The sequence below is a fragment of the Bubalus kerabau genome, chromosome 7, assembly GCF_029407905.1.
Source record: "Bubalus kerabau isolate K-KA32 ecotype Philippines breed swamp buffalo chromosome 7, PCC_UOA_SB_1v2, whole genome shotgun sequence".
NCBI lineage: Eukaryota > Metazoa > Chordata > Mammalia > Artiodactyla > Bovidae > Bubalus > Bubalus kerabau.
The window spans coordinates 23863815-23888764 of record NC_073630.1 but is presented as its reverse complement, the minus strand read 5'-3'; the positions used below and the strand labels follow the sequence as shown (position 1 = coordinate 23888764).

General features: G+C 42.5%; 1 protein-coding gene and 1 long non-coding RNA gene across 3 annotated transcripts in view; one reads left to right on the top strand and one right to left on the bottom strand.

The window, feature by feature from the left end:
* Positions 1 to 7550: 7550 nt before the first annotated feature.
* On the bottom strand, positions 7551 to 17163 carry LOC129657536 (uncharacterized). The gene is made up of 3 exons (XR_008716787.1): positions 16863 to 17163; positions 11375 to 11521; positions 7551 to 7742 (listed from the first exon to the last, which is right to left on the bottom strand). It is a non-coding gene; the product is annotated as an uncharacterized LOC129657536 (long non-coding RNA).
* Positions 16247 to 24950, top strand: part of SLC39A8 (solute carrier family 39 member 8) — an 83673-nt gene continuing 74969 nt past the window's right edge. Inside the window, exons 1-2 of one of the 2 annotated variants that reach the window (XM_055587814.1) lie at positions 16247 to 16498; positions 17283 to 17766. In XM_055587814.1, the coding sequence (XP_055443789.1) occupies positions 17548 to 17766 (219 nt within the window). In that variant the 5' untranslated portion in view covers positions 16247 to 16498; positions 17283 to 17547. Of the gene's footprint in view, positions 16499 to 16690; positions 16838 to 17282; positions 17767 to 24950 lie in introns of those variants that run through there. The other variant, XM_055587815.1, reaches the window with a different exon arrangement.

The following is a 24950-nucleotide window of genomic DNA, read 5'->3' as shown; positions in this document are numbered from 1 at the left end:
TATGGTTTTTCCAGTAGTCATGTATAGATGTGGAAGTTGGGCTATAAAGAAAGCTGAGCAGAGCAGAATTGATGCTTTTGAACTATGGTGTTGGAGAAGACTCTTGAGAGTCCCTTGGACTGCAAGGAGATCCAACCAGTCCATCCTAAAGGAGATCAGTCCTGGGTGTTCATTGGAGGGACTGATGTTGAAGCTGAAACTCCAATACTTTGGCCACCTGATGCAGAGAGCTGACTCATTTGAAAAGACCCTGATGCTGGGAAAGATTGAGGGCAGGAGGAGAAGGGGAAGACAGAGGATGAGATGGTTGGATGGCATCACGGACACAATGGACATGGGTTTGGGTGGACTCCAGGAGTCGGTGATGGACAGGGAGGCCTGGTGTGCTGCAGTTCATGGGGTCGCAAAGAGTCGGACACGACTGAGTGACTGAACTGAACTGAACTGAATAATCTTGAAAGCCAGGCATCTTGGAACCTACTCTAGAAGCAGTTTTGATTTGATCTGATCTTTGATGACCCCCTACCCCATTCTTTAATTCTTAAATCTATGGCACAGCCAGGTGCAGGACATGAAGATGGTAATGCCACACAAACATCTTCTTTTCTAATCTCAGTCATTTTGCTAATCCTGCTCTCCAGTGTTGGCCAGTACAGAGCATTAAGAACCTCTCTCAAGATAAAGGAGTAGAAAGGACACTAGAGTTTTTATGAGTTACAACTTTCTGTCTGAATTCTCTGGGTGATAAATTTATCTTGGCTCCAAGTTTGTCCTAAGAGTTTTCCAAGCCTTCTTTAAAAATTCATTTAAAGCAGAATCAAAAAATGTTGATGAATAAAATAGGCAGGAACCTAATAGAAATAATTCTGAATTGAAAGATTGAAAACTTACACATAATATTGACCAAAATTTGCGTTGTATTAACTTTCAATGGATTAACTAGGGAGAAACAACTGAGAGAAGTTACTTGTTCCTATTTTGGGTATCTTAGATAATTTTCTTTTAGCTTAAATTTTTAGTTTTATTTAGGTGTTTTAGTATTTATTTAGTAATATTTTAGATTTAGTTCAGTTCAGTTCAGTTGCTCAGTTGTGTCCGACTCTTTGTGACCCCATGAATTGCAGCATGCCAGGCCTCCCTGTCCATCACCAACTCCCGGAGTTCACCCAAACTCATGTCCATTGAGTTGGTGATACCATCCAGCCATCTCATCCTCTGTCATCCCCTTCTCCTCCTGCCCCCAATCCCTCCCAGCATCAGGGTCTTTTCCAATGAGTCAACTCTTCTCATGAGGTGGCCAAAGTATTGGAGTTTCAGCTTCAGCATCAGCACCTTCAGCACCTTCCAATGAACACCCAGGACTGATCTCCTTTAGAATGGACTGGTTGGATCTCCTTGCAGTCCAAGGGACTCTCAAGAGTCTTCTCCAACACCACAGTTCAAAAGCATCAATTCTTCTGTACTCAACTTTCTTCACAGTCCAACTCTCACATCCATACATGACCACTGGAAAAACCATAGCCTTGACTAGACGGACCTTTGTTGGCAAGGTAATGTGTCTACTTTTTAATATGCTATCTAAGTTGGTCATAACTTTCCTCCAAGGAGCAAGTGTCTTTTAATTTCATGGCTGCAATCACCATCTGCAGTGATTTTGGAGCCTAGAAAAATAAAGTCTGCCACTGTTTCCATTGTTTCCCCTTCTATTTGCCATGCAGTGATGGGCCCAGATGCCATGATCTTCATTTTCTGAATGTTGAGCTTTAAGCCAACTTTTTCACTCTCCTCTTTCACTTTCATCAAGAGGCTCTTTAGTTCCTCTTCACTTTCTGCCATAAGGGTGGTGTCATCTGCATATCTGAGGTGATTGATATTTCTCCTGGCAATCTTGATTCCAGCTTGTGCTTCTTCCAGCCCAGCGTTTCTCATGATGTACTCTGCATAGAAGTTAAATAAGCAGGGTGACAATATACAGCCTTGACGTACTCCTTTTCCTATTTGGAACCAGTCTGTTGTTCCATGTCCAGTTCTAACAGTTGCTTCCTGACCTGCATACAGGTTTCTCAAGAGGCAAGTCAGGTCGTCTGGAATTCCTATCTCTTTCAGAATCTTCCACAGTTTATTGTGATCCACACAGTCAAAGGCTTTGGCATAGTCAATAAAGCAGAAATAGATGTTTTTCTGGAACTCTCTTGTTTTTTCCATGATCCAGCAGATGTTGGCAATTTGATCTCTGGTTCCTCTACCTTTTATAAAACCAGCTTGAACATGTGGAAGTTCACGGTTCACAAATTGCTGAAGCCTGGCTTGGAGAATTTTGAGCATTACTTTACTAGCATGTGAGATGAGTGCAAGTGTGTGGTAGTTTGAGCATTCTTTGGCATTGCCTTTCTTTGGGATTGGAATGAAAACTGACCTTTTCCAGTTCTGTGGCCACTGCTGAGTTTTCCAAATTTGCTGGCATATCTAATATTTTAGATTAAAATCTTCTAAAATAATTATTAGTCCTATGCAATGTTTTAGATAAAAACTTGCAAGGTGGTAGCTACCCAGCATGTATTACACTATTTACTGTATTTTAATCATTTTTAAGGTTTTAAGCTGCCTTTTATGTAGGAGGGTATAATTGCACTTGGAAAGTTTCATGGAGCATAAAAATTCTGGCCTTGGGGGACTTTTTTTACCCTACTAGATATTAAGTTTGCTGACTTAATTCTTGTTCTTACTGTGAGTCTGTAATTAACCATAGAGACTAGGAAAAAGCAAGGTTCTGTCCTCAAATGAAAGGAAATCCCACAAGCATGAAATTGGGAGCAAGAAAGTCTCACCACACTTTACCATTGGTTTTCAATGAAAAGCTGTTTGTATCCTCATTCTACTTAGCATTCTAACTTAATTTGTTGTCATTGTTGTTTTAAAATTAATAGTAAAAACTTGATTGTGAAATCATTTTTCAGAAGATTTAGAAAATATAAAACATTATAAAAATTTCACATTTCAATCATCCAGAGATGATCAAGTTGACTTTGTGCACTCACTCTTTTCTTTATGCATTATTATTATTTAGTTTCTTACAAAAATGAATTTAACTTAATTTTTAAAAATTATGACTTTATTAGCAACATTTTTTTCATGACATTTAAAACAATGAAAACTGTATTTAAAAGACAACTACAGTAAGAGGATGAGAGCTCAGATATATAATAAACCCTCAAGTTAGTTTGGAAATTACAGTTTGGCGTTACAATTTCATTTTTAAAAATAAAACTAATGGGAAATGTCAAAGAAAATATGAACTTAATCCAGTATCTGGCTGTTGCTCAGTCAAGTCTGACTCTTTGTGACCCCATAGCCTTGCCAACTCCTGTGTCTATGGAATTTTCCAGGCCAGAATCCTGGAGTGGGTTGCCATGTCCTCCTCCAGGGGATCTTCCTGACCCAGGGATTGAACCTGTGTCTCCTGCCTTGAGGGCAGATTCTTTATCACTGAGCCACTGCTGCTGCTAAGTCGCTTCAGTCGTGTCCGACTCTGTGCGACCCCATAGAGGGCAGCCCACCAGACTTCCCCGTCTCTGGGATTCTCCAGGCAAGAACACTGGAGTGGGTTCCCATTTCCTTCTCCAATGCGTGCAAGTGAAAAGTGAAAGTGAAGTCGCTGAGTCGTGTCCGACTTGTAGCAACCCCATGGACTGCAGCCCACCAGGCTCCTCCATCCATGGGACCCTCCAGGCAAGAGTACTGGAGTGGGGTGCCATTGCCTTCTCCGAACGCTGAGCCACTAGGAAGCCTAATTCAGTATGTGACACATCAAATTCATACCATTATACAGCATTTCCTTCTATCCTTCTTCTTTCTTTTTACTTCCCTCAAGTTCGGAAATGACAGATAATAAAAAAAAAAAATTAAAGAAAATTCATCTGAATGCTGTATTTTCCTGGAATTAACTCCATTATAGCAATTCTTTTTCTTTTTTTTTTAGATGAGAGAAACCTAGGCAATCATCCTGGGACTTTGAAATAAAGCACCTACTTATTTCTGCTTGTATCAACTGTAGAAATACTCATAGTGTTTTTGCCTGGGTAAATATTTAAGCTTCTTTTAATGTGAATTTTTTTCATATCTAATTTAGTTCCCAAACTGTAGTAGAAAGTACACTTTTCATTTGTAAGAAAGTACCAACATGTTTTTGGTAACTTGGATTAAGAACTAGGCTTGGTTCCTAGAAGACACCCAAGGTCTATTAGTTGTCCATAGACTTTAAGAAATACACGGGTACCAGACGAGGCATTTCTAGAGCTTGTGCATGGAACATAAAAAAACATGGCATTAGTAAATCCATCATTTTCTCAGTGGCATCAGACTTCATGTCTGAGGAATATTTCTTCTTTCACAAATATTGATGTTATGGCAGATGTTACAGAAAAACTTGAACATTTTGGCCAACCCAATTCAAGTTGAACAGTTCTCTACAATTCCCAAGGTATTAGAATATGTTGTTTTCAAATCAGTATCTTTACTTGTAACATCTATCCTGCTTTTACTTTATATTTGTGTACATTTTTATTCCAAGTACTTTTATGTACTTTAAGACTTTCCCATAAGAATGGATCATATTAAGTATAAAGCCACAGATACCAAAGCTTGATTTTTCATTGAGTGCCAAGAGTAATTTTCCTCCTTCTGAAATATACCAAAAAAGGCATCTGAATAAGAAATCAAACTGAAAAAATTTAAGTTTCAATGATTAAATGACAAATTCCATCCAAGTTAAAAAAAAAAAAAGTGTTTTTGAAAATGGGCTCTCTGGACCATGTCCTACAGACAAGTAATTTTCCGGTCTATAGAAGATGAGCTACCTGGCCTGTCTGATACTGTTACGTGTCAGATAAACGAGTGGTTGTCACATTGCTATCAACTGTGCTCAAAATGACGTTTCAGTCTGATCTGGCTGGTTTGAAATTTTAGTTTTCCTTGGCTTTGTTGATTATAAAGTGCTTTAATGTTTATCTCAGTGAACTATCAAAACACCCCAGTGAAGTCCCAGAAGAACTAAGGGACTTCAGCTACCCAGATGACAATGTTGTTCGCATGGTTTCAATTAAAATGAGAACTCAAGTTTTCGGATTCTTATTTCATTGTTCATCCCTCAGGACTGAGCTGCCAAGAGACCTTGAGCTGCCAAGAGACATTGGGTGAGTTAGCTTATGGTGCACCCCTAAGAGACCATACAACTCTGATAGGGACAGAGTAAAGAGACAAAGTAGGTGACTAAACAGTTAATTCCACTGGTGGGGGAGGGGGGCTTCCCAGGGGGCAGTAGTGGTGAAGAATCTGCCTGCCGATGCAGGAGGTGTAAGAGAGGCAGTTTTGATCCCTGAGTCAGGAAGATCCCCTGGAGGAGGGCATGGCACCCCATTCCAGTATTCTTGCCTGGAAAATCCCATGGACGGAGGAGCCTGGTGGGCTATGGTTCATAGGGTCTCAAATAGTCAGATACAACTGAATCGACTTAGCATACCAACTAGGGGATTGTAAGTAGGGAACAAACGGGAGACCCCTGTAAGTTAATGATTACTTAAGAGAACAGGTTTGTTTAACCACAAAACCAAGCAGGTTGCTTAGCTACAAAAACTTGCGACAGAAGCATGAGACATGCCCCTAAACCATAGAACAATGGTGGCATGAGACCCACATACTGCCCAGTGAGCTCAGTAAGTTAATGATCCCAGACATGCTTCTGCACACATAAAAAACAAAAACCAATGATTTGTAGATCTAGCTTGACCTTATAAGGACAAGAACACCCCTCTTCTCAACTTGCAGGAGGAACTGATAATGGAGACATGATATCCACTCAAGAAAGACAAAGAAGGTCTTCTCCCCCTTCCCACTTTTCCTTTGATTATTGGCAAACCACTCCAGTATTCTTGCCTGGAGAATCTCCATGGACAGAGGAGCCTGGTGGGCTCCTCGTAGATGAATGCTTCCTATAGTGAGAGTATTTCTGCAGCAAGAATGTGGTCTGAATAAGCCTTGGGGAAAAGGCTAGAAGTGAAACTGGTCAACAGGATTCTTAGGTAGATTTAAGCTCCTCCTAATGTACACATTGGGCTTCCAGGTGGTGCTAGTGGGAAAGAACCTGCCTGCCACTGTAGGAGACAAAAAGACATGGGTTCAATCCCTGGGTTGGAAAGGTCCTCTGAAGAAGGGAATGGCAACCCACTCCAGTATTCTTTCCTGGAGAATCCCATGGACAGACGAGCCTGGCGGGCTACAGTCCATAGGATTGCAAAGAGTTGGACATGATTGAAGCGGCTTAGCACAGTGCCCACATGCACTGAAGAGAGAACACTTGTTCTGTTTCCTTTTTCATTTCCAATCGTTTCATCGGAACTCTTCTTAAGTTAAAAATGCTTTGTGAACCAAGTAAGCCAGTGATACCATTGGCATACAAAATTTTGCAAATAATGCCTGGGTCAGCTATCACTTTTTAAATCTTAATCTTTGATATTTTAATTTGAACAGAGATATTTAATGTGAGTGGAAAACAGAAAGAAGGAAGGGAGGGCAAGGGAAGAGGATGGGAGTCCAGTTATTAAGAGATTGGGAACTCAGAGGAGAAAAGAATTCCTTTTCAAAGTTTCATTCCAAAAATTTGCCTGAGGCTAGACTTTGTACTAAGATCTTATCTTGAAAACAAAATTCATAACTGTTTTCACATGATCCTACTTCCTAAAGCTCCAGTTCACTCCAGCATTGGGCCCCTGACCCTCAAGTGTTGGGAGAATTGAGGTATGGGAAGCCCTGGTTCCAAGGAGAATTATTCGTGCCTGATGTTCAGCTGACTCCATTACCCATCAAAGACCCAGATGGATGCCTTTCAGGGCTATTGTTATAAACCCATGCTATTTTTGTTAGCTTTCTGAGATGATGAAGCATGCCAACCCCACAGCAGGGCATCTGCACATCTGCCACTCAGGACTCTCCTCCCCGGGCTCACAGAGGCATATTGGTTCTAACTCCCAGAGTCCCTACATTAAAGGCTGCCTAAAGTTCTACCACCATCTACATATTGACAGTTTTTATTCTTTTAATTATAAGAGTGAAGCACAACTGTTGAAAAAGTCAAACTCTATAGAAGTGTACAGAGAAAACGATAAACACTGTATATTAACACGTGCACATGGAATCTAGAAAAATGGTACAGATGAATCTATCTACAGGGCAAGAATAGAGACGCAGACATAGAAAAATGGATGGGTGGACATGGGCAGGGGCAGGGGAAGGAATGAACTGGGAGACTGGGACTGACATATGTACACTGGCATGTGTAAAACAGATAGCTAGTAGGAAGCTGATGTATAGTGCAGGGAACTCAGCTTGGTGCTCTGCGGTGACCTGAATGGGCGGGGGGTGGGGGATAAGGGGGAGAGAGGTCCTAAAAGGAAGGTATATATGTATACATGGAGCAGATTCATTTTGTTGTACAGCAGAAACCAACACAACGCTGTAAGGCAATTTTAATTCAATAAAAAAGAAATAAAAACTAAAGCAAACCCAATAATACTGCAAAAAAGAAAAGAAAAAAACAGACATTTCTCTCATTCTTCCCTCCAGAGAAAGGCATTATTCTTCCTTCAGAATCACCTGCTTCTCAAACCTACTCTTGAAGAGGAAGACGTTGTAAACAGCTTGGTGCATAAACCTGCAGATGTTTGATGTTGGAAGTGCAACACAGACACCTGCACACATAAACACACACGCTGTTGTTCATATTGTTTTACAGCGCATTCTGCTCTTTACTTTTTTCATTAATTTACTCAGCATCTTTCTATGAGTGTGCATATACATTTTCCAAAAAGTCTAGGAATATCTTCAAAAAATTGTATGGAATTAATTATAAAGCACACAAACCATGGCGAGCTCATGGTAAATACACCAAGCTGAATGGGAGCAAAAGGCCCAGGGATATTGGTCCATTAGAAGGAAGCAGAGCTAGGAAGAACATAGGCTGATATAATTTCCAGTTTCATTTGCTTATTCAAATTAAAGTCACAAGGGTAACACTCTCCAAACATTGCCTGGTGTTTGCTTTTGGTGGTAAAATGAAAAGAGACAGGCTTAGGCTGATTGTTATAATACTTAGCTATGTCCCTCACCTCTCCTGAGGTTTTCTTTCTCCACTCGAAAATGACTAGATTAGAGTCAACGATACCTATGATTCGTTCCATTTCTGATTAGCACTTACTTTCCTTGGGGGAAAAAAAAAACCTTAAGAATTTAGTTAGGTATAATGTAGTCTTTGTTTCAAGGCTCACAGTTGTTTTTGTCCATTTCCCAAAAGCAGTTCACTAGGCTGGTTACACAGGTCAGATTACCTTACCATTTGAAAAAGCTTATAATAATACCAAATTCTGTTTTAAGTATAAAGGGTTTTCACACACCTTATCATATCTGATTTTCACATTCAGTGACATAGATTGAGCAGATATTAATTCCCATTTTATAGACTAAGAGTTAAGTTCAGAGAAAACTTGCAGAAATCGGACTACTTACCTACATTTCCTGTGGCATTGATGGTTGAATGGTCACGTACAATCTGGACAGATTTTATCCAGATTTAATATTTTATCATTATCTTAGTCCCATTTGAGAATTTTATGTGTGGCATGTTTGTAATAATAAGGAAGGAATAATATTTGATACTCATAATACAGGAAATAGAAGGTTTAAATTCACTGAGGAGAACTCTTACCACAGATGACCATAAGGAATCTTTTGGAGCATCACTAAAGAGGTCTTTGACCCCCTGGAACTTTGAGTTCCTACTCTAGACTCTTCAGGTCCAAAGGCCCTCTTTCAGTTCTCCTTGCTCTTCAGGTTTCTTGGAGCTTTTTACTTTGCATTTCTTCGTCCTGGAATGTGCTTCCACTCCCTGTCTGTCAAACCTCTACTGATGTTTCAAGCTCAAGTGTTCCCTGCTCTGTGAATTATTTGCTCAGTATCCGTCCTCCAATCTCTCTCCTCTGCAACTTTAACATCTCCATAACACTAACCATCTCCCTGCTGTCTAACCTTAACTACAGGCTTCTTCTTCTTCTTCTTTTTTTTTTTTTTGAGCACAGCATAACACAGAAAAGTGAAAGTGAAGTCGCTTCATTATGTCAGAGTCTTTGCAAGCCCATGGACTACAGCCTACCAGACTCTGTCCATGGACTTTTCCAGGCAAGAGTACTGGAATGGGCTGCCATTTCCTTCTCCAGGGGATTTTCCCAACCCAGGGATCAAACCTGGGTCTCCTGCATTGCAGACAGACGCTTTAACGACTGAGCCACCAGGGAAGCCTCAGGCTTCTTAAAGGTAAAACAAAATGCATATTTTCACTTTTCTTTTCCCGGATATTAGGGACTGCGATGCAGAGACTAAAAATATGTATTGAGTGAATTTGTTAATTTTATGGGGTATTACCAAGTTGGGATTTTATCAAATTTTACTATTAATTTCTGTGTAACTTGTTGCAGGAATGTTCTCCTTTCCTTATTCATACTTACTATTTTATTATTATTATTTTTAACAATTTGATACAATTACAAGCTTAAAGAAAAGTTGCAAGAGCAGTACAGAGATTCCTCTCCTCCACCCATCCATCTGAGTGTGTGTGCTGCTCCCATGTTCCATTCTTTTGGAATACTTCTCATGCATTTCCTACATTTTTGGATCATTTTCTTGTTTTCAGGCATAGCAAAAGATTCTAGGTTTATCTTGGTCTTGGCCTGCTCAGTCCTGGAACCAACTTATTTTCCTAGGGAGCTCTGATTCCTACTGGTGGGCATAGTGTTTAGAAGCCAAGCTCAGGGCCTTGGGTCTGCTTATTGTTATTACGGCATCACCATTTCCAGCCCCTCCTGATGGACAGAGCTAGGGATTATTTACAACAATATCTGTTTTGATTTGTTTATATACTGAAAACCACAAAGTAACGCTGACATCTCCAACACCTCATCATGGGCTCATCCTAGCTTTCTCCATCTTGATGTTTGCAAGTTCCTTCTCTGATAGTGAGAAAACTGATTGCTATTATCTTTAATATATTTATTTAATGGATTTCTTTATACATAACTAATCTATTTCTGATGCCATCTCTTTCCCCCCCTGATTCCCTCCTTCTTGGATTCTCCTTCCACAATTCTGAAATTCCAAATTTCAAAATGGGAGGTGGGTTTCCACATGTACCCAGTTCATTCCTGACACCACTGTGTCCCCCAATTCAACTCCATGCTAACACTATCTACCTAGAGAGAGTGTCAGAACCCACAGTTTAAGGCTCAGTCTTACAAGACAGTCACCCCACCCATGTCAGTCACAAAGTTCAGGTTGCCACCTGTACTTCTGATCAACTGGTTATAGATCAGAGGTTCCAATGATTCACAGAACTCAAGAGAACATTTTGCCTACTCTATCCCCAGTTTCTGGAGAAGGAAATGGTAACCCACTCCAGTATTCTTGCCTGGAAAATTCCATGGACAGAGGAGGCTGGCAGGCTACAGTCCATGGGGTTGCAAAAGGTTGCCCAACAACTGACACTTAACACATCCCTCATTTATTACAAAAAGTAACTCAGGAACAGCCTGATGGAAGAGGTGCGTGGGATAAGGTCTGTGGAAAGTGGGTGGAACTTCTTCCCTCTCTGAATGCACCACTCTAGGTGAATCTCCTTGTGTTTAACAACCTGCAGTCTCTCCCAATCCAATCCTTTGGATTTTTACAAAGGCTTCATTCTGTGTTGTTGGGTGTTGTCATTATAGGCATGACTGAACTGGCTAAGTCTGCTCCTGCCCCTAAAAAGGGCTCTAAAAAAGCTGTGACCAAGGCCCAGGAGAAGGACGGCAAGAAGCGCAAGCGCAGCCGCAAGGAGAGCTACTCCGTCTACATGTACAAGGTGCTGAAGTAAGTCCACCCGGACACTGGCATCTCGTCCAAGGCCATGGGAATCATGAACTCCTTCGTCAAAGACATTTTCGAGCGCATCGCTGGCGAGGCATCGCGCCTGGTGCATTACAACAAGTGCTCAACTATCACATCCAGGGAGATCCAGATTGCCGTGTGCTTGCTGCTGCCTGGGGAGCTGGCCAAGCACGCCATGTCCGAGGGCACTAAGGCTGTCACCAAGTATACCAGTTCCAAGTAAATATAATATGCCTAGCTGCTGTTAATGGAGAAGGCAATGGCACCCCACTCCAGTACTCTTGCCTGGAAAATCCCATGGACAGAGGGCCTGGTGGGCTGTAGTCCATGGGGTCACTAAGAGTCGGACATGATTGAGCGACTTCACTTTCACTTTCATTACATAGGCATGATTGATTTAACCACTTACTATTAGTGAATGAGTCAACTTCCAGCTGCTCTCCTCTCCCAAGAAGTTCAGTGGGTCAAATTGAAAGTTCAAACCCTCTCATCACATGGCTGGTTTTCCTCATCCTTAGGTGGGGTCCAAAAGTCACCTTTTTAACACTTGCATCACCTAGGAAATTCCAAGGCTTTTAGGAGCTTGGTGCCAGAAACAGAAATGAAGACAAATATGTTTTTCTTATTATACATCATGTCAAGGCTGTATATTGTCACCCTGTTTATCTACTTATATGCAGAGTACATCATGCGAAATGCCAGGCTGGAAGAAGCACAAGCTGGAATCTAGATTGCAGGGAGAAATATCAATAACCTCAGATAGATATGCAGATGACACCACCCTTATGGCAGAAAGCAAAGAGGAACTAAAGAGCCTCTTAATGAAAGTGAAAGAGGAGAGTGAAAAAGCTGGCTTAAAACTCAACATTCAAAAATCTAAGGTCATGGCATCCAGTCCCATCACTTCATGGCAAATAGATGGGAAAACAATGGAAACAGTGATAGACTTTCTTTTCTTGGGCTCCAAAATCACTGCAGATGTTGACTGCAGCCATGAAATTAAAAGACGCTTGCTCCTTGAAAGAAAAGCTATAACCAACCCAGACAGCATAGACATTACTTTACTAACAAAAGTCTGTCTAGTCAAAGCTATGGCTCTTCCAGTAGTCATGTATTGATGTGAGAGTTGGACCATAAAGAAAGTTGAGTGCCAAAGAATTTATGCTTTTGAACTGTGGTGCTGGAGAAGACTCTTGTGAGTCCCTTGGACTGCAAGGAGATCAAACCAGTCAATTGTAAAGGAAATCAGTCCTGAGTATTCAGTGGAAGGTCCAATGCTGAAGCTGAAGCTCCAACACTTTGGCCACCTGATGTGAAGAACTGACTCATTGGAAAAGACCAATGAGGAAAGATAGAAGGCAGGAGGAGAAGGGGACAACAGAGGATAAGATGGTTGGATGGCATCACCAACTCGATGGACGAGTTTGGGCAAGCTCCGGGAGTTGGTGATGGACAGGGAAGCCTGGTGTGCTGCAGTCCATGGTGTCTTAAAGAGTCGCACATGACTGAGTGACCGAACTGATTATAAATCACACTATCACATCTCCCATGTCAGACTGCCGTCTTCACTGCACAGACCCTGGTACCCTGGTGTGGCTGCTTGGCAGGGTCTCCCTCCTCACCCTTGTCCACCTCAGACATTCTGTGCAGGAATGCCCTCCTCACCCACCCAGCCTCTGACTCGACACTCAACAGCTTCTTTTTCTCTCAGACTCTGACCAAGGGTGCTGTATAACCCTTGCTCTGATCTTGATACCTTACACCATGTCACTGCTTTTTGTTGAAGCCCTCCTTTCCAGCCTGGGCTCTGATGAATCATACTGGAAAGGATGCTTCACTCATCATACTTGGGTGCTGACATAGTGTGTGGAGGTACTTGAAGACGCTCTTACCACCTTAGGAAGGCATCCTCTGATTTCTAGTTTCCTCCCCAATCTTGACACCTTGTCACCCTGCTTGGGCTCTAACTGCACACGCTGAATTTCCCTCCCACTTGGGTACCCTTCTTCCCTTGTTTGAGTTCCAACACTCTTCTTTGGGCCACTGTGACTGCCCTCCATACAGATATTATTTATTATGCTATGCTCCTGAGGATGACTTCTTTAGGATTGGAAGAGAGAAGAAGAGAAAGTGAAAGTGAAGTCACTCAGTCGTGTCCAACTCTTTGCGACCCCGTGGACTGTAGCCTACCATGCCCCTCCGTCCATGGGATTTCCCAGGCAAAAGTACTTGAGTGGGTTGCCATTTCCTTCTCCAGAAGAAGAGAAAGGAGGGGAAAAAAGGAAAAGGACATACCATTTCCCAGGTTTGCTCATTAGTCCTTCTAGAGGGAAATGAATGCATGGAAAAGTTTAAAAGTGGTCAATGTGCTTCATCTGCAATAGTAACAAAAGATTTGGACTAAGAAAATTTAATAAGATTTGAAGTTAAATACCCTTTTCATTGGAGAATTGAACTTTTATTTCTCTTCTAGATGTTTCATGCCCCACCCACCCGCCCCGATAGATGACTTCTAAATTAGACATTTAGAAATGAAAAAGCTGGAGTGAATATTTGTGCTTCTAGCCCAATTTTATTGTTTCATAGATGAGGGAACTTAGACCTGGTGAGGTCAAATGGGGCTTCCCTGGTGGCTCAGATGGTAAAGAATCTGCCTACAATGCCAGAGACTTGGGTTTGATCCCTGGGTCAGGAAGATTCTCTGGAGTAGGAAATGGCAACCAACTCCTGTATTCTTGCCTGGAGAATTCCATGGACAGAGGAGCGTCAAATGACTCTCCCAGGTTTCCCAGGTGACACAGAAAGAGAAAGAACAATTTTCTACATCGTGGCCAGTGTTCTTGGCACTCTTCTCTTCATTATTATCATTTAAAATTATTGGACCTTTACAGCACATTTCTGAGATAAATTAGTTTTTACATTATACCTTATATTTTAAATTGGAAGTTCTTTTCTTCAATAATGAAATTGTTGATATAATGCTATATTTTAGGCCCTAAAACATTAAGTAAGTAGTATTTTGGTGACTGTATTTCATTAGATCTAGAAATTAGCCTCACCAATTTGGTTGTTAGTAACATTTTTTGAATACTGTCTTTTATAGCATGCTTACATTAACTGTTTTTGATAAAGATGCCGAGCAGGTTGATTATTCATTCTATTTATCATCATGTAAGATTGATGGTTTGGCAAAATGTATATCAGTTCAGTTCAGTTTAGTCGCTCAGTCGTGTCTGACTCTTTGCGACCCCATGGACAACAGCATGCCAGACCTCCCTGTCCATCACTAACTCCCGGAGTTTAATCAAACTCATGTCCATTGAGTTGGTGATGCCATCCAACCATCTCATCCTCTGTTGTCCCCTTCTCCTTCCACCTTCAATTTTTCCCAGCATCAGAGTCTTTTCCATGAGTCAGTTCTTTGCATCAGGTGGCCAGAGTATTGGAGTTTCAGCTTCAACGTCAGTTCTTCCAATGTATATTCAGGACTGATTTCTTTTAGGATGGAGTGGTTAGATCTCCTTGCAGTTCAAGGGACTCTCAAGAGTCTTCTCCAACACCACAGTTCGAAAGCATCAATTCTTTGGTGCTCAGCTTTCTTTATAGTCCAACTCTCACATCCATACATGACCACTGGAAAAACCATAGCCTTGACTAGACAGACCTTTGTTGGCAAAGTAATGTATCTCTGCTTTTGCATATGCTGTCTAGGTTGGTCATAACTTTTCTTCCAAGGAGCAAGCATCTTTTAATTTCATGGCTGCAGTCACCATCTGCAGTGATTTTGGAGCCCCCCAAGATAAAGTCTGCCACTGTTTCCATTGTTTCCCCATCTATTTGCCATGAAATGATGGGACTGGATTCCATGATCTTCGTTTTCTGAATGTTGAGCTTTAAGCCAAATTTTTCACTCTTCTCTTTCACTTCCATCAAGAAGCTCTTTAGTTCTTCTTTGCTTTCTGCCATAAGGGTGGTGTCATCTGCATATCTGAGGTTATTGATATTTCTCCTAGCAATCTTGATTCTAGTTTGTGCTTCATCCAGCCCATCCAAGCAAAATGTGAGAGAGAGAGCCAAATAGCTGATGAATAAAATTTTATTTTAAAAATCCACAATATAAAATTTGTATTACTTGAAACCCATTCACATTTGTGGAAAGTTCAACATCTTATCCATGTTGCAGTTCCAGTAGGAATGAACAACTTGCTGGGTTTAGGTGAATCATTTAGAACATTCATTGATTTCCAAGAATCACCTTGAGTTATTGGGGTCAAAAGGAAAAATGGGCAACAAGCTATATGTAAGGATCCAAGAAAAATCTTGAAGTGTCCCCCATCAGTTGTGTAATTTAAGAACGTAAGTGTGATATGAACGTATTTCAGGCCCTTGGTGAAATATTTGCCCTTTGGCGCCAATGTAATTCTGTAAATTAGTAACAACAAACACACAGATTTCATAATTGGAAGGGACACACCTTAAAGATCATTTTGTTGATACTCCTCCAAGGCAGGAATCCTACTACATACCCATGAGTTTGAATCACTTTCAATCATGGGGAAATCACTACCTCCCAAAGCAGTTGTGCCTTATTTTCTGCAGAAATCTTCCTCTCGGTAACTTTTTCCTCTTATTGCTGCCTTCCAAGCTCTCTGGTTAGAACACAGGCAAACCTTCTTCGTGGGCTTCCCTGGTGGCTCAGTGGTAAAGCATGCTTGCAAAGCAGGAGATGCAGTTCTGATCCCTGGGGAAGATCCCCTGGAACAGGCAATGGCAACCTATTCCAGTACTCTTGCCTGGGAAGCCCAGGGATAGAGGAGCCTGGTGGGCTACAGTTCATGGGGTCACAAAAGAGTTGGACACAACTTTAGTGACTAAACAACAACAAAATTTTCTCCATAGGGACAGTCCTGCAGATATGTCCCCCTAGATCATCCTTCTGGAATTTTCTCTCCGTGTCTCTTTCTTCCGTCATCTAAGTTCCTCGTGGAAAATGAGATTGCCTGCCCCTTGTCTGGATCTAAATGCCTCTTTTAAAACGTGCAGTTTTAGGAAGCCGTGCACTCTCCCCCGTGAAATACAAGAACAGCGCTCTGAATTCCTCTTACCGTCTTTCTGTCACAGTGAATCGTGGTTTCAGTTTATTTCTGGACAGTGGTAGCTACCAGACACAACCTTTGCCCTCAAACACCGCGTACACTTTACACAAACTTGTTGACCTTACACCTAAGTCGGCTTTTCTTGAACTCTCATCTGAACAAACAAACAATTCACTCTGATCTGCGGATATCCCGTGCGGCGTCAGGAAGGGCCGGGTAGAGCAGTGCCGGCTCTGAGCTCGCCACCGCCGCTGCAGATTGGGTTTCCTTTTTCTCTTGACTTTAAGAAGTAAGACAAAAAAGCAATTCCGGCTAATCTCTTAGACAATGCTGAGGGTTCCAGGCTCCATTTCAGGAAGCTGGTTTCAACAAGGTAACAAAGAGACCACCAAGGTCAGAAAGGAGGCGAGGGAGATCGACCGGGAGGTGGCATTCAGGTAACTCCCCGAGGGTGAGGGTGGGGAGCCGGCGCCGCTGGGGGTAGGAGTGCGCCCCGCCCGCCAAGAGCGGACGACAGCGGCTGTGCGCCCCGGCATGGACGCGCGCGGGAGTCCAGGCCGGCGAGCGTGTCACCACGTGCTGCGGGGAGGCGGGGATAGGGCCCTCCTCCTCTGGTTATTTGTAAAGAGCGCGGGGCCGGAGCTCAGCGTTTTTACCGCGGACTCGCCGGGGATAGTGTTGAGAGAGGGGGAGGGAGGGAGTGGAGGGAAGAAAGAAGGAGAGAGAGAGGGACTGATTTACGTGGACAAAAGCAGACGCAGAAATACACAGGCGAGGTGAGAGGTTAGCAGGTCAGCTCACCTACTTCTCTGCTTGCCAAGGAAGATCTGGGAGATCTGGGAGAGGGAGGGTCCCGTTTAGAAGGTCAAACCCCCGAACTCCGAAGGGGCCATTTCCTGCAGCTGGCTGGGGACTGCACGCCTCACCCCTTCTAAGTTTGCAGATGGAACTAATCAGAAAGAAAGGAAGGGGAGGTGGGGTTCTGTAGCCAGTGTAGTTTTCTTCCTAAAAAGTGACGTGATTTGGGGCTTTAGATCCGGAAGGAGCATGTGTCTTCACACTGCAAGCTAATCCTGGAATGTCTGCAAACTCCGCTCCGGGGCAGTTGGCCCCAAGCCCGGCGGGGCGTCCGAGGGGTCCGGTCTCGCAATGCTCCCGAGGCCGACCGGCGGGTAGCCGGGTGACCTTTATCTCTGTCCCCCTTTGTCCTTTTTATCTCAGGCTCTCCAGGAGGCCCGGGGGCCCGCTCTGTCTATCGCTCCCACCTCGCCCTCCCCGCCCGGCTGCACCGCCACTTCAATGCCCGGCAGGTCGCGGGCTGCTGCTATTTCGAAGGCGCCGGAGGACCAGGTGCGCCCCGCGCCACCGCTGACCCGGACCGGCGCCGACGCCTGACGGGAGCCCTTGGGCACCGACGAGGCTGCGCCCGTCCAGTCCCTGTGCGCTCTAGTCCGTTTTGGGCCCGTGAGGCGCAACCGCGGCCACGATGGCTCCGGGTCGAGCGGTGGCTGGGCTCCTGCTGTTGGCGGCCGCTGGCCTCGGAGGGGAGGCGGAGGTGCCCTGGCTCGCCTTCAGCGAGGATGTGCTGAGCGTGTTCGGCGCCAACCGGAGCCTGTCGGCGGCGCAGCTCGGGCGCCTGTTGGAGCGTCTGGGAGCCGCCCCCGTGGAGGGCGCCCCCGAGCCCGGACACCTGCACTTCAACCAGGTAGGGCCGGGCCGGGCCGCCCTTCCCCAAACGCCGGGGTGTCCGGAGACGTCCGTTTGTACTTGAACGTTGATTAAAGGGGACAGCGCAGGAGAAAGAACTTGGTTTTGTCTCTCAAGTGTGAGGCGGGTCCTGTTTTTTGTTTTGTTTTGTTTTGTTTTTTTAACTGGATCTGACCTTCTAGCCGAGGTTAAAGGGCTGGCGGTGACGAGGGAACCAGAAACTGCAGTTTTATGCCCGATGAATTGAGCCGTCGGACGCTTGTGGTTATAAGATTTTATGCAAAAGTTTATGAAGTAGTTGAGTGCGGGAAGCACCTTGAGAGATGCGTTTGAGATACGAATGGCGTACTGAAGTCTTCCTGGCAGAGACAGTGGCTCACAGGCACCCCCGTTAACAGCTGCTTGGTGGGTAACAGCTGTTAGCAAGGTATAATGTAGTTCTGTCTTTCCCCTGTAAGTTACAGGAGGCACTTAGGGCTGAAGGGCTTATTGTATAGAGACCAGCAGGCCGAGGGGGCCCCGAGACCAAGATCACACGTCAACTGGTGATGGAACTGGGTTTAGAGCCAGTTTTTATTCATCTATCAGGTCAAAAGTTTGGTTCTAATATTCATTCATTCAAACAAAAAGAAAAAAACCTATCTTAGTACAGATACACAGCATTATTTAGGCGTTTGGTAATTCCTAAGATTTAAGGATCACCCTAAGTTACCTAGGCGCAGTTAAGACCATACCTGTCAGTAAACTTCAAAAAGGGTATTAGAGATTCTTCATTATTTCCATAATAAATAGCCTATGATTATTTCTTAAAGTTGTGAAATAAGCAAAGTGTGCTTTTAGCATCCTCCCCCAAAATCCCCTCTCCTTTTTAAAACTCTGTTAACTCAGTGCTTTGATTGTTTTTTTTCCCCCCTTCTGCTGTGGTTCCAGTGATAACTGATGATGAATGGCAGTATTCAGTACTTTCCATATTGTTTGTCACTTCTGGGTGATGTTAGTTTGTGTTACAAAAAGTTTTGTGGTCCAGAATGTTTGGGAACGTCAAAAAATGTTTGGGAATGTTATACTGTTACTCTACTCCTGGAAATCTAGAGTTTCCCAACGTATCTGGCCTTCGATTACAATTAGGGAAATTTTAATCAGATAGTGAAGTGAAGGTCGCTCAGTCGTGTCTTTGTGACCCCATGGACTATACAGTTCATGGAATTCTCCAGGCCGGAATACTGGAGTGGGTGGTGGTGGTGGTTTAGTTGCTAAGTCGTGTCAGACTCTTGTGACCCTATGGACTGTAGCCCGCCAGGCTTCTCTGTCCATGGGATTCTCCAGGCAAGAATAAATACTGGAGTGGGTAGCCCTTCCCTTCTCCAGGGCATCTTCACAACCCAGGGATTGAACCCAGGTCTCCCACATTGCAGGCAGATTCTTTACCAGCTGAGCCACCAGGGAGGCCCCTTTAATCAGATAAATTCTTTGTTGATAACCTTATAGTTTGGCATTCATTTTGTTAGAAATATTTTACCTCAATTGAAACATGCAGTACATAAGAAGTATAAGATTCTGATGCCATGAGGTATCAGAGTGCGTGTCCTTTGATCTAGAAGGGTTTTATGGTCTTCTTATGCAAGTTCTTTAGTAAACTGTCTATCTGATTCTTGCATGGCATTACATACCAGAATGTAATGGCTAAGAAATAATACATTGGAAAAGCTGAAATGACTTCATATTATATTGATGTTTTAGAAAATAAGGCAAACAACTAACTTGGTAAGTATTTTCCATCTAGTTGCAGACTCTTCAATCAAGGGAACAGCTGAGCTGACTAAAGCATTTCTAGATAAGAGCAGGAGTGGTCAGTCATATGCTTGGAAAGATGCCTGGGGACTTGACTTGCAGCTGCATATCTGTAGCCTACACATTGTTTTGACTTAAATTATCTCCTTATCTTGCAATGTTTGAAGGTGCTGATGAACTATAAAGGGACAAAAGACCCCTGAGCCACACCTTGACAAAGACAGTGGAAAATATACCTAAATAATTTAGGAAAGTTGCTTAAGTTTGTTAGCAGTATGATTCCCAGCTTATAAGTAGGTAGGTACCTCAATAGGTAAATTATATGTATGTTGACACCTTGTTTTTCATTCTTCTGTTTGCGTATTTAACTACCCTCATTATGGCCTCTGTGGACATCAAAGAGATGGGGAAAAGCCCCTAATTACTTTGGAAACAAAGGGAAGCCAAGGAAAATTTATCACTTGATCAGACCTAGCAAACATCTGTTTGATGTTCTAAAAAGTTCTACTGATAACAACCATCATCAGTTAAATCATGTCCAGTGAAATGCCATTCCAGAAGAATCTGTTAATTTGCTGGCATTTACATCTGCTCCAGCAGGAGACTATCCAGTTTTGAGCAAAATTTAGGGCTGTTAATATCTCCATACCTTAAAGAAGGTAACTTCATTTTCCTCACCTGCAACAAAGTAGAATAATAATATATGTGAAAAACATGATTTTCTGACTTTGAGGACAGTTGAAAAGATAGAATTTATTTCTTTGGGCCAGGGATTTATTGAATCTTATATGAGATCTATTTACAAATGACGTTGTTTCTTAGCAGCGACTTAGCAGCAGCATATCTGGGAGTTCTCGGTTTATATACTGCTGAAGCCTATCTTGAAGGATTTTGAGCATTACCTTGCTAGCATGTGCTGCTGCTGCTGCTGCTGCTAAGTCGCTTCAGTCATGTCCGACTCTGTGTGACCCCATAGACGGCAGCCCACCAGGTTCCTCTGTCCCTGGGATTCTCCAGGCAAGAATACTGGAGTGGGTTGCGATTTCCTTCTCCAATGCATGAAACTGAAAAGTGAAAATGAAGTCGCTCAGTCTTGCCCGACTCTTAGCGACCCCATGGACTGGAGCCTACCAGGCTCCTCCATCCATGGGATTTTCCAGGCAAGAGTACTGGAGTAGGGTGCCATTGCCTTCAGCAAGTACTATTAAATTAGCTTGTTGCTTTGGGAGATCAAAGTGACCTGAGTTCAAACTGGAGACAATAGAATGATTGAGTTTACTGTTTTGCTTCTTATGGTTTCTGAGGGTACAAAGAGCAGGTAGAAGAAGTAGGCCAAACAAGTGAGAGGAAGGAGCTCTTTTATCTAAATGGGTCTCTGGGGCCTAAGACAAAGTGTAGGTCTGCTCTATCTGAGGGAGTTTCTAGAATACAAAGGGATCGCTTCTTGGCCTTTTGGCTAAGATCAAGTGTAGAATACAAAGGGAAGCCCCAACTGAGTGAACACCCTGGGTGATTAATTGAGGGGATTTAAGAATGGGCTCAGCGCCACCTTTTGTTTGTTCTGATAGTCCTATCTCATTCTCCAAGTGGTCTTTTCTCTTCATTTCTCCTTCAAAACCCCTAATTTCTAAATTATCACACTCAGCTGCAGGAAATGTTTCTATTTAAATCAGTCTCCTGGGGAGGGTTAGTGGGGGTGATGGGGGTGTGGGTGTGGCAGGTTGGCGTGTGAGGCAACCTTTGTTTCCCGCCTTCACTCAGCCTTTGACTTTTGCTTCTCTCTCCAAACTGCATTTTTTCATTTGATACAAATCTTCCAGCATAGCTCCTGCATCTTTTTTTTTTCATTCATAGGTTGTTTTAAAACATCTTTTAATTCATAGTCAATCTTCATAAAGCACTACTTGGAGTATGCCTCTCTCCTTTCAGTTCTCCTCCATGAATTCTCTTGGCTGGTGAAGTCTAAATCTGGAGTCTGGCATTTGAGGCTCTGCAAGCAAGGTTAACCCTGAGATATCAACCTAACCTGCCCAGATCTAGCACTCACTACATTAAACTAGTTACTCTTCTATGACTTCACCGTATATTTTTATTCAAGCACTTTTTACCTCATTTTTTTCCTTGCACCGTTTCCTGTTCCCAGCTGGGTTATCCTTCATTTCCTTGAATTACCCTCTCAAAATCTTACACTTTTAAAAACCCAGATACACTTTTTCCATAAAATATTTCTAGGACTTCACAGCCACCGCTGATTTGCCAATTTCTCTTTTTTTGAATTCTTGAATTTTTTTCATATGCTGATGAGACTTAGCTATTCATGTGTTCTAGAAATATTTTGAATAACTACTATACTCTAATTAGAGTGGTCTTTTAAAAGTACAAACCTAACCATACTGCTCATTTTTTAAGAACAGTTAAATACCTTTAAGACAAACTTCGAACACTTAAAAGTGGCTTAAGTCTTTTTACGATCTGGTTCCTGTATATTTCCCAAGTCTTATCCTTTGCTACTGCTCCAGTCTTCATAGACTGCTGGTAGTTCCTGGTTCTGCATACACATCTGCTTATGCTTTAGGTATCAGTTTAGACAGTACTTCTTCCAAGAAGCCTTTCTTAGCCTGTTCAGGGGTTTAGTAGAAGCCCCTATATTAATTGGTGCCTCTGCAATCATAACATATATTGAAATTGTAGTATAATATGTAAATAATTTATATATATTTTAATTTTCTGTTCACATGGTTGAATGTCCTCTCCTCCTCTGATATGATTTTGAATAAATTGAAGGGAATGATCTGACTCATCTCTTTAAGGGCTAGTGTAATGCCTGGTACACAACATATATTCATTATACGTGTATATATATAATATATATACGTATATTATATATATACACTTTTTTTTTAGCCAAGCCAGGTGGGGTCTTAGTTCTCTGACCGGGGATTGAACCTGGGCCCTCAGCAGTGAAAGCTCCATGTCCTAAACACTGGAACGCCATGGAATTTCCCATTATATATATTTTTGAATGAATGAGTGAAGATTGCTTAATATGAGTAAGGCAGTTTGAGCCCTCACATGACTTTAGTTTCTAGGTAGATGTATGACATAATGCACGTATGACTACAATGTATAATAGAATGAGATTTTTGATTAAAGAATTTTAAACAAAAGTGGAATGAGATCGGACTTGTGTTCTTAGAAAATTCTTCTGCATAAAAGTGTGGAATGTGTCAGAGTGGGTCGAGACAGGAGCTGAGGAAATTGCAGTGGTTTGCAGGAGCTGTAATGATCGCTTGAACCTGGAGAGGCCATCAGGAGGTAGCATAAAGGCTCTGCTTTCTCCTGGGAGAGCAGCCATGACTGAGGAGTAGGAAAAAAGTCCCAAAGACAGGTATTTTCTACTGCAGCCTTTTGTCTGTAGTGGTCATGTAACTATTATTAGACCTTTCCTTTCATTAATTTATGGCCCGAGGATGCCAGAGGAAGAGGCAGGGAGATAACTTGGCTTACTTCAGTGGGGTCAGGCTGGTGGTCTGTAGCAAACACAGGAGCATGTGTGTGTGGTTATTACATGCATGTTGTATGCATAGCTTGTTTATTGTACTTTTTCCTGGCGTGCAAGCGGGTAACAGTGCATTAGATGAAGGACATGCTGGGAAGCACAGATTGTAGATGGATGAGAGAAAGCATCTGTTGTTGCCCTCTTTTTTTTTTTCTTTCTTTCTTTTATGTTCTGAAAAATGATGGGATCAATGTCCTAGGAATGCCTTTCAGGTGAAAAACTGTCTGGAATGGCAGGATGGAAGGGCGTGGTTGTATTTAAGAGACAATGGACTTACACTGACTTATTATATCATTCTATTTAACTTGACTGTGTACAGTGTGATCATTGTTTCTAAAAGGTTTTGAAAAAATGAGAGACACTCATAGCTCACTTGACCATGATGTCAAGAGCTTAGTTTGCTCCCTTGCCAAGGATGATGGTAATCTATATGAGGAAATACCCTTCATTCTTTCCATAACTAACTCCCAAATTTGCATCTTCACCCACTACCCTAGGAGTCACATAGGCCCTTGTGTACATAAAATAAATAATTATAGCTAAGGATTTATTGTTTTTTTTTTCTGTATGACATACTCTTAACCAATTTATTTGTATTAACACATTTCAAAATCACAACAATCCTATGATAAGGATACCATTATTAACTTTACACAGGAGAAATATGTGGTTCTGAGAGATTATGTAACTCAACAAAAATCAAACAGTAAGTGGTAGAACCTCAGACGATCTTAAATCCTGTCGGCTAAAAAAGATGCACAACTTGAGAGCTGCAAGTTAAGTTTTATTTGGGGCAAAATGAGGACTGCAAATGAGGAGATAGCACCTCAGTTAGTTCTGGGAGACTGCTCCAAAGAGGCAGTGTGGGAAGGTCAATAGATAATATTTTGGTGAAGGGGGAGTTCAATGCAATTAAGCACTCATTTTACAAAAGGTTTTCTGCTAGTTATTAGGAGCTGATGTCATCATGAAGGGATTTAGTACTTTTCTAGATATGAGGAGATGCAAAGATTGGCTTATGAAATCAGTTCCTGAAAATATCTGACTATCCAAAGACCTGTTCCATCAGAGTGCCTGGAGCACAGAGTGCCTCACTCCACCCTGAGCTTCCTCAGGGGGTGTTGAAGGTCAGCAGCTAGAGCAGCGCAGGGTTCAATCTCTGCAGATGCAGGTGGCAAATGTCCTTGATGTTGAGCCGCTGGCAATGCTCTTGGCAAGTGCCAGTTTGTAGTTGACGATACTAATAGTGGATTTTTTGAATTTTACTTTAGAAAATCATACTGTCTCTAGCCAGCGCAACTATTACCTCAGATTTTGGGCTAACCATCAATTACTTGGGCTTCCCTGGTGGCTCAGACGGTAAAGCGTCTGCCTGCAATGCGGGAGACCTGGTTCGATTCCTGGGTCAGGAAGATCCCCTGGAGAAGAAATGGCAATCCACTCCAGCACTCTTGCCTGGAAAATCCCATGGACGGAGGAGCCTGATAGGCTACAGTCCATGGGGTCATAAAGAGTCCTACATGACTGTGCAACTTCACTTTCACTTTCAATTACTTATCTAGCTACATTGCTTGATCACTTTAAGGGCAAAAAAATTATAATGATGATGATGGGTCCTTGTCCTCAGAGAGCTTTTAATCTAAGAAATAGGTGGGAACTTGTGGGAAATATATAAGGCAAAACTGCAATAGTTAAATAATCACTGAAAGAAATATTACCAGACATATTACAAGACTGTGTGTGATTAATTGCCAAATGAACACTTTTGGTAGCATGCTCTAATTGTTGAAAGAGTGAGGGAGCCTTTTGGGAAACACCTCAGAAGGAGTTAC